This window comes from Gopherus evgoodei, unplaced genomic scaffold, assembly GCF_007399415.2.
Source record: "Gopherus evgoodei ecotype Sinaloan lineage unplaced genomic scaffold, rGopEvg1_v1.p scaffold_65_arrow_ctg1, whole genome shotgun sequence".
Lineage (NCBI taxonomy): Eukaryota > Metazoa > Chordata > Testudines > Testudinidae > Gopherus > Gopherus evgoodei.
The window spans coordinates 356,336-366,520 of NW_022060086.1; the positions used below are offsets into that span (position 1 = coordinate 356,336).

General features: G+C 44.8%; 1 protein-coding gene across 1 annotated transcript; it reads right to left on the minus strand.

Annotated features, from left to right (window-relative positions):
* Window positions 1-578: 578 nt before the first annotated feature.
* LOC115643627 (olfactory receptor 51G2-like) lies at window positions 579-8,051 on the minus strand. The gene is made up of 4 exons (XM_030547628.1): window positions 8,036-8,051; window positions 5,990-6,856; window positions 1,033-1,193; window positions 579-731 (listed from the first exon to the last, which is right to left on the minus strand). The coding sequence occupies exons 1-4, from the start codon at window positions 8,049-8,051 to the stop codon at window positions 579-581; spliced, it is 1,197 nt and encodes a 398-aa protein (XP_030403488.1).
* Between the last annotated feature and the right edge of the window lie 2,134 nt (window positions 8,052-10,185).

Sequence of the window (10,185 nt, forward strand, 5' to 3'; positions counted from 1 at the left end):
CAATGGCCTGTCAAGGTTCATTCTGATCACAAGATGTGGGGAGCGGGCAGAAAGACCACATCTATATCCAAACAGAGCTCTGGATCATTAAAAGACTCTAAATTGCAAATGTGTGAAGCCTCCATTTATAATCTACTTTGTGATGTCGTTAGTCTTTTGTCTCTATTGTCTGGGCCATTCACCTACAACTCCAAGGAGTCATAAAATCATAGAATATCAGGAGTGGAAGGGACCTCAGGGGGTAGCTAGTCCAACCCCCTGCTCAAAGCAAGACCAACCCCAACTAAACCATCCCAGTCAGTTCGAGGCAGGCTGTCCTCGATCCAAGGTCTGCCATTTCCTCCAATTCTTCTACTTTTTTATAGCAGTCTAGCTGCTGTTCTTCCCTTATCTGCTAATTCTTCATATATTTCCCAGGGATATAACAAAGTTGTTTTGTACAAATCAATCTTGACCGCTTGAAACCTTAAGTTCTGGCTTCAGTTGTCAACATGCAATGCACATACTACGTCAAGCACACTCCATCCACACTAGGCCTCAGTAGCATATAACATGTCACATAGATATATATAATCCATTTATCTCTGTGTGTGTGTGTATGAGAGTCGGAGCAGCCTGCCCCAGATCTCTTTGGTCTTCGCCCAGTAGATGATGGGGTTTAGCATGGGGGGCACCAGGAGATATATGTTGGCAATGAGGACATGGAAGTGCAGATCCACATTCTGGCCTAACTGGTGTGTGAGGGAGAAGAAGAGACATGGCATGTAAAAGGCTGAGATGGAACAAAGATGGGAGTCGCAAGTCCCACAAGTCTTGAGCAGGGCGTCCTTTGTGGGAAGACTAAAGATGGCCCTAAAGATCTGGATATAGGACACGGTGATAAAAATCACATCCATACTGATCACCAAGATTGCCACAGAGAGACCGTGGTAACTACTGATGTGGATGTCACCACAGACAGCATCACCACAGCCATGTGCTCGCAGTGTGTGTGAGGGATGATATTGGTTTGGGAATATGGCCAAGCCTCACCACCAAGACATAGGGCAGTACGACCATGCTGCTGTGCAGCACCATGGCCGGGCCAATCTTGGCCACCGCTAGGTGTGTCAGGATGGTGAAATGTCTTAGGGGATTGCAGATGGCCATGTAGCGGTGAAAAGCCATGGCTATGAGGATCCCAGACTCCATCGCTGAGAAGCAGTGAATGAAGTACATTATGAGTGAGGCAGGCACTGAAATTGATCTCTCTGGAATTGAACCAGAAGATACGGGAAAAGCTGTGGATGTGATATATCTTGACTTTAGCAAAGCTTTTGATATAGTCTCCCACAGTATTCTTGCCAACAAATTAAAAAGTATGGATTGGATGAATGGACTATATGGTGGATAGAAAGCTGGCTAGATCGTTGGGTTCAAGGAATAGTGATCAAGGGCTTGATACCTAGGGGGCAACCAGTATCAAGCGGAGTGCCCCAGAGGTTGATTCTGGGGCCAGTTTTGTTCAATATCTTCATTAATTATTTGGATGATGAGATGAATTTCACTCTCTGCAAGTTTGCAGAGGGCACTAAGCTGGGTGGAGGGGTAGAAATGCTGGAGAGTAGGAATAAGGTCCAGGGTGACCTAGACAAATTGGAGGATTGGGCCAAAAGAAATCTGATGAGTTTCAACAAGGACAAGTGCAGAGTCCTGCACTTAGGACGGAAGAATCCCATGAACTGCTACAGGCTGGGGACTGACTGGCTAAGCAGCAGTTCTGCAGAAAAGGACCTGTGGTATAGGTCTTTACTAGATGAAGATGGTAACACTGTTAATAATGATGCACACAGGGCAAAAATGTTCAGTAAATCTTTCTGTGCTGTATTTGGATAGAAGCAGGATGATGCACTCAGATCACACAAACTACTTTCCAGATCACTGGTAACTATGAAGGATGGTAAACAGCACCTACTAGGGATCAATATTTTTAAATCATCAGCCCCAGATATTTCACATCCAAAGAGTCCAACAAGAGCTGTCTGTGGAGATCTCTGCCCTGCTAAAGTTATTTTTTCTAAATATTGGAAGATCAGACCCAGTATTATGCAAATATTCAAAAAAGTGTGTCATGGGCATAAAATGCTGGGTAGCTTGACATCAGTCCTGGGCATAACAATGGAAATGTGGATAGGGGAATTAGTCAATAAAGTATTAAAAGGTAGAACCACAATTCTGGGGCTACAGGAACTAGATTTGACCACCCCTGCCCCCAGTGGCCCATTTTCTATTGTTACAGATTAATTAAAGAGACATGCTCCTATTTCCCCAGCAGCACATGTGACTTCACCCTCCTGTTAGAATATAGATATTCTGGCCTGCCTGCAAAGGCCTATACTTTAAGAACTTAGGTGTATTTTTATCACTTAGCTAGTTACAGGGGTATAAAAACAAAGAATCAAAATCACAGTCCGCCTCTGTCTGAGCCTTCTCTCGCTGCGACAGTCTGAGGCCTGGTTCTCAGGATAAGGTCTTTGGCTAGGCAGCAGGGGCAGCCATAAGCTGGGAAGTGAATGGTCACATCCTCACATCCCAAACCAGTCACATTGAAATAAGGTGGTATCACGTTGTTAGGAATACAAGTGTGACAGGTTCAGTCACAGAGATCCCCTTGGAACTGTCACCTGATGTGCTGAGACTACCTCTGAGCCCGTTATCCCTGCCAGTTTGAGCTTTCAGAATCCCACTTGTTGAGCCAGATACACAAATCTGCTGCAACACAGACCCAGGGTCTGACCCGTACCCCCAAAGCACATTGTGAATGGATTATTCATCTTGATGGCTCATCAGTGAACACAATGGGCCATGGAAGAAGCTTATCCCCATCTGATGGACTTCTTGCCAGAATATGAGTAATGGCCTCTGCTATGACTCATGGAAGCATGCAATGTGATGTGGCCAGCTCATGCGATGCTGGACTCCATCTTGTGCCCGTGCTTTTCCACTAACTGTGCTGAGGTCTTTGTTTAGGACAAACAAGTTCCCTCCACGTAGAAGAAGCTATAATATGGGAAAGTGAAACCAGCATGTGGCCTAACCCCCCCCCACAACTAAACACCTGAAAACACAGCTAGAAGAAAAGAAGACTTTGATTGGAGAGGGTGTTCCAGGCTGCAATGAGAAATCCTGGCCTATGTGTGGAAGATTGGTGAACTGTTTGTACCATCATGGTGAGACACTGCTTGATTCATATCCTGTCTAGTTTAAAGAACTCCAATTTGCAATTTTAGTTTATTTCTTAAGCGATGTACTTTGATCTATATACTTATTACTTATAATCATTTAAAATTTATCTTTCTAAAGTTAATAAATCTGATTTATTCATTTTTAACATTAAAACAGTGCATTGTTTAGAGCGTAAAGGGAAATTTATTCAGGAACAGGAACTGGTGCATTTTCCTCTCCACACTGAGGGAGGGATGGACTGGGTAATAAACTTATACCGGTCAGAGGAATTCCCAAATGTGTCTTCCTGCAGTCTCTGAGCTGCTGATAACTTTAAATCCAAACAGAAGCTAGAAAGCATCTGTTTTAATGCAAAATACCATGACCTGATAAAGGTAAAAGCCATTGCAATCTGGTCTGCCTATGGAACAAACACTGGAAAATATGGGGGTAATTCCTCTGTTTTGCCAGAAATCATCAAGGGTATTTGTAAAGAAAGGAATATTTCAAGCAATAATCTGCCACTCCCAAAGGGGTAGAAATATGTTCTTTTTGTGTTTCAGAAAACCGGGAGAAGCTGATACCAGCTCAAGAGCAACCCAAAATACCATGAATTTACATTCGCAATAGAAATTGTGTTTTGGGTTCTGTTGTCTTGTGTCATTTTTCTGGTTGCTAGCACTGTTGTATAGCAAATGCTGCAGGGAAACCTCCCGAGTTAGCAAAGAACATATTGGGAGAAACTGGTTTTGGAGCAGGGATTATACAAACTGTACACCTGGAGGTAATTAAGCTCTCTGTCCCAGCTACAGGACAGCCTAATACAGAAACAAATGGAAGTGAAAACCCCTACTGCTATGGCTATGGGATATACTGAAATGCAGATACTTGTTTTGTCCACCGTAGAAAACACAAAACGTTTTGGTAATATTAGGAAGCTACGGTTTTAATACACTTGCTAAAGCAAAGGAAATGATCACAGATTGATACTTATCAGTACAAATGGTTGCAATATGTTTCTATCATAGTAAGGCCAGACCTTTTAATTGGAGGAAGTTGTTAAAATCGCACACAAACAGGCTCTAGAGGCAAAGATATGGAGAGTTAGCCCACTCCCCATATTGCACGTGGGATCCTTCTGGCTACCCCGGACCTCGAGCCAGTGGGCTGAGGAGGGAGGGAAGCTATTGGACACCAGAGGTTGTACCAAGTGGACTCCTCAAAAGTGGGTGTGCTTGTCTTAGCCTGTTGCTCCAAAACCTAAACAAATGTAAATGTAATGTAAGCACTGTGTTTACCAAGCTGTCATGGGATAAAAGGGAAGGTCCTCTCATGGACTGAGAACTGGTTAAAAGACAGGGAACAAAGGGTAGGAATTAATGGTAAATTCTCAGAATGGAGAGGGGTAACTGGTGGTGTTCCCCAAGAGTCAGTCCTAGGACCAATCCTATTCAATTTATTCATAAATGATCTGGAGAAAGGGGTAAACAGTGAGGTGGCAAAGTTTGCAGATGATACTAAACTACTCAAGATAGTTAAAACCAAAGCAGACTGTGAAGAACTTGAAAAAGATCTCATAAAACTAATTGATTGGCCAACAAAATGGCGTATGAAATTTAATGTGGATAAATGTAAAGTAATGCACTTTGGAAAAAATGTAAAGTAATGCACTTTGGGGACTAATTTAGCTACAATGAGCCAGGAAAAAGATCTTGGAGTCATCGTGGATAGTTCTCTAAAGATGGAAAAGAATCCTGTGGCACCTTATAGACTAACAGACGTTTTGGAGCATGAGCTTTCGTGGGTGAATACCCACTTCCTCAGATGCATGTAATGGAAATATCCAGGGGCAGGTATATATATGTGTGCTAGCAAGCAAGCTAGAGATAACGAGGTCAGTTCAATCAGGGAGGATGAGGCCCTGTTCTAGCAGTTGAGGTGTGAAAACCAAGAGAGGAGAAACTGGTTCTGTAATTGGCAAGCCATTCACAGTCTTTGTTCAATCCTGAGCTGATGGTGTCAAATTTGCAGATGAACTGAAGCTCAGCAGTTTCTCTTTGAAGTCTGGTCCTGAAGTTTTTTTTGCTGCAGGATGGCCACCTTAAGGTCTGCTATAGTGTGGCCAGGGAGGTTGAAGTGCTCTCCTACAGGTTTTTGTATATTGCCATTCCTAATGTCTGATTTGTGTCCATTTATCCTTTTCCGTAGAGACTGTCCAGTTTGGCCGATGTACATAGCAGAGGGGCATTGCTGGCATATGATGGCGTATATTACATTGGTGGATGTGCAGGTGAATGAACCAGTGATGGTGTGGCTGATCTGGTTAGGTCCTGTGATGGTGTCGCGGTGTAGATATGTGGGCAGAGTTGGCATCGAGGTTTGTTGCATGGATTGGTTCCTGAGTTAGAGTTACTATGGTGTGGTGTGCAGTTACTGGTGAGAATATGTTTCAGGTTGGCAGGTTGTCTGTGGGCAAGGATTGGCCTGCCACCCAAGGCTGTGAAAGTGTGGGATCATTGTCCAGGATGGGTTGTAGATCCTTGATGATGCATTGGAGGGGTTTTAGCTGGGGGCTGTATGTGATGGCCAGTGGAGTCCTGTTGGTTTCTCTCTTGGGTTTGTCCTTGCAGTAGGAGGCTTCTGGGTACACGTCTGGCTCTGTTGATCTGTTTCCTTATTTCCTCATGCGGGTATTGTAGTTTTGAGAATGCTTGGTGGAGATTTTGTAGGTGTTGGTCTCTGTCTGAGGGGTTAGAGCAGATGCGGTTGTACCTCAGTGCTTGGCTGTAGACAATGGATCGTGTACTGTACATGATTGGATTAATCAGGGGTGGGAGCAGCAGGGAGATATAGCCCAGGACAGTTTGAAGCAAGGGATATGAGCCGTTTCCAAATCTGTGTATCAGAGCAAGGCCGATCTCTGCTGAATAGAACAGCAGGACGGCACAGAGGTGGGAGACACAGGTGTTCAGGGCCCTGAGGCGCCCTGCTTTGGATGTGATGCTCAGCACTGTTTTGAGGATCATCATGTAAGAGAGGAAGATGAGCAGCGAGTCCAACCCCATTTTTAAGAGTGTAATATACAATCCGTAGATGCTATTCACTGTGATATCTGAACAAGCCAACTTCATGACCTCCTGGTGCAGGCAGAAGGAATGAGAGAGGACATTGACTCGACAGTATCGGAACCTTTTCAGTAGAAATGGGAGCGGGAATACTAGAACCAAATTTCTTAGTGCAAATACCAGTCCCATTTTGCCTATTCTTGGCAGGCTTAAGATGGAAGAATATCTCAGCGGGTTACAGATTGCGATGAAGCGGTCAAAGGCCATCAGCAAGAGGACGGAGGACTCAGTTTTTGAAAGCGAGTGGATGAAGAATATCTGGGCAAAACAGGCACTGAAGCTGATCTTCCGAGAGTTAAACAAGTATATGCCCAGTATCGTCGGCATGGAGGATATCGATATGCCAAGGTCTGTGATGGCCAACATGGAAAGGAAAATGTACATGGGCTCATGGAGGCTTGGATCTGTTTTTATAATGAACAGAATGCCTGAATTTCCTACTAGTGAAATAACATAAATTAAGCAGAAGGGGACAGCGATCCAGAGATGGATGTCTTCCTGGCCAGATATCCCGGTGAGAAGGAACACTGCAGAATTGAATTTGGTGTCATTGACAGCTGACATAATGAACTGGGCAGGTCCAAGAAATTTTGAGGTTTCATTTCTGAAAAGAAAAAAGAACAGGAGACTAGATAATATTTAACAAGACCCCTTTCTGCTTTCAGTGAAAGTCTAGAGACTCCCAGGAGCTCATGGCAGATCAGCAAGAATAGGGTCTTCGATTTACAATGCTGAGAGGAGGATCGGCAATCCCAGGCTGAATCAGACCTGCAGTCCATCTAGCCCACTATGCAGTGACCAGTACCAGGTGCTGCAGGGGAAGGTGGAAGAAGGCATAGACATCTATGTGATAACCTGCTCCCAGGGAAAATTCCCCTCTCCCCTGAGACCGAATAGTCAGAGATATCTTATGCTGTAAATCAGGCAGGTTTTGGGCCCTTCCAATACTTTTTTAAAAAAATCTTCACTACTGTAGTTAAATATTCTGGTAACCCATATACACCTACACTCCCCTTTTGAATCCTGCTAAACTCTGGTCCCCATTGATATCTTGTGGCTTTGAATTCCACACTCTGCTTGAACGCTGAGCGATTTTACAATTGTGACATTCACGCAGACCACCTTTCTGGCCCTCCGCTTCTGAGTGCGGCCCATTTTATCTTGACATGTGTGTAAACACATGGTGAGAGCATGGTGAATGCTATCATTGCATTTATCTGTCCTGCACTGAAGCTATTTATAAACAGATTTCAGTATCTATCTATCTATCTATCTATCCTATCTATCTATCTATCTATCTATCTATCTATCTATCTATCTATCTATCTATTTTCTCCACTCCTGAGAGTTCAAATTATGCCACTGCCTCTTTGCAGTGCATGGGATTTTGAGAGCGAATACCAGAGATATATGCCGGGAAGAACCTGTTTTGGGCTACAGCCACGTTACGCAACTTGTTTTGCCAGGGCTGGGATGCTGTTCTGAAATGCGGCAACTGTTGCTGAAAAGCTCTTCAGACTGACAGACACAGACACCTCTGGAGAAGTCTGATGGCCTTTGGCCTGCCTGGGTCCTTGTCAGAGTTGGAGGCCTCGGGGTCAGAGATGTGCATAGACTGTTAACTGAAAACTCTCTTATTCTCCCATGTTAGTCTCTTTTTCCTGTGTTGTTAAGATTAAATAGTATTTTGTTTCCAGCAGTCTGACTGATCCTTCGACTCATCACCGCTCACAGACTCCCAGAGAGAAGGACCAAGGGCATCAAACCCGCTTGGTTCTGCTCTACCAACAGTTGACACATAGTGTGCCGTAGCCCAGGGTGGGGGGATGGGAGGATCATGGGATTCCACCCCAGGAGAGGGCAGGGTACAAGACCTGACATCTGGAACTCGGAGACCAGAGAGGGGACAGAGATGCAGGTAGCCGGTAACTCTAAGGGGTCTCTACAGGGAATAAAATTCTGGAACCCTTACCCAGTCAGGAAACAGAAATATACCAGACCTGTTACCACAGAGCAACACAGCTATGAATTCCTGCCTTCACCATCAAGCCAGAGAACAAAACCTTTTAAAATGTATTTGCTGATTAAATTTCCAGAAGCAAACAAACCTGAGGCAATTTGGGAACTAGTCACTGATATTCCGTGGGGTCTTGTATCACTCAGCCTCTGGCAGGATCGAGCCCAGAGCATACGGCATCTCTAGAAATGGGAGCCCTTGAGACATCCTGTCTTGGGGCATCAGGGTTTTCACACTCCGACCTCGCTTTGAATCTCAGATTTCTGCGTAGCTTGAATAACTGACCATGGACCCTGGACAAATGCAGGGAAGGGGTTCCCAAGCTACCTAGTGCTTGCTGCCTGTGCCCCAGCCCCTGTCACTGAGTCATCCCAATAGCCCAGCTGAGTCCTCTGCTGCAGCACAGAACATTTGCAAATGGAAACAGCCTTCCGGCTTTCCCTTTCTCTTCGCATTTTAAAGATAGTGAAACCTGCCAACCTACCCAATTCCTGCTAGATGTGGAGCTGCTGACACCAGATGTTTTCACCCAAAAGGACAAGAAGTCATCAGTGAGGTTGCACAGGCAGCAGGCAGTGTCTGTTCAGACATGGAGGCAGCTGTCTTTATGAAGCATGTCTGCACATTCCCTTGGGGCCACTTGGCCATCAGGGAATCTCAGCTGCTTGGCTTAGTGTGCACCAGCTTTAACCCCATCATGGCCAATGCAAATTTTTGGATGTCAATTAACAGGGGATGCCTGGTGATCCTACTCAACTGAGCTGAACCCCAAGCCCTGGTGCAGGTTCTAATCCTGGAAACCGGACCTGTCATCAATGTTCTTGTGGTTCTGATTAGTCACATGGCTATCTCGAGGGTGGCTGAGTGCTAACAGTCATGAAGTCACAGCTTTAATCTTGTTGAAACAAAATAATAATAATAATAATAATATAGGACCATCTTTTTCTCAGCAGCCTTTTTTCTGCATTATAAACCCAGGGAACAGCCAGGGAATGGAGATTCGACAAAGCTCCATATAAGAATTTTTTTCTTGGATCATTCCAGGAGGGGGGTTCCCTTTCCTTCTCCCTGAGGAATGAAAAGGGGGACCCAGGATCCCCAGAGTTATGGACAGATCTCAGTGGTCCACTGGTAGCTATACCTACTCGCCCACAATCTCTGTGCCTCTAGCACTGCTATAAGATACTTTCCATCTCCCGGCTAACACAGGTTCACCAGAAATGTGCTACCAGGGCCTGTCACAGTAGTTACTGTCTGGAGGATCTGGTAAAGGATGTTTTACAAGGTGGATGGGAATGAACAAAAATGGGAAAACTGATTAGAGGATCTGATCTGCACAATACCTTAGCCATAGACGGTAGGGAGGTTTCTGCTTTCCATATACAGAGTGAAGCCATACACTCACTCAGTGCAACCTTTGTTTATGTTGTAAGAGAGAAGAATATGAAAAGCCACCAATTTCTCATGGAGATCCAAAATGTCAGCTGGGTAAACAAAAGCTCTTGCCTATCTATCCCACATTGGGGTGTACTGGACCCTCAACAAGCTTGTGGATGATACTAAGTTGTGGGGAGAGGTAGATGCACTGAAGGGTAGGGATAGGGTCCAGGGTGACCTAGAGAAATTGGAGGATTGGGCCAAAAGAAATCTGATGAGATTCAACAGGGACAATTGCAGAGTCCTGCACTTAGGACAGAAGAATCCCATTACCTGCTACAGTTTGAGGACCCACTAGCTAAGCGACAGTTCTGCAGAAAAGGACCTGGGCCTTAGAATAGACAAGAAGCTGGATATGAGTCAGCAGTGGGCCCTTGTTGCCAAGAAGGTTAACAGCATATT

Excerpts from the sequence above, each read along its gene's own strand:
- LOC115643627 (XM_030547628.1), bottom strand. Across the intron at positions 1,194-5,989 it reads TACACGATCCATTGTCTACA|CGATGGAGTCTGGGATCCTC; the intron begins GCCAAGCACTGA and ends ACTGCTTCTCAG. Across the intron at positions 732-1,032 it reads TACTGCCCTATGTCTTGGTG|TTAGGCCAGAATGTGGATCT; the intron begins GTGAGGCTTGGC and ends CTCACACACCAG.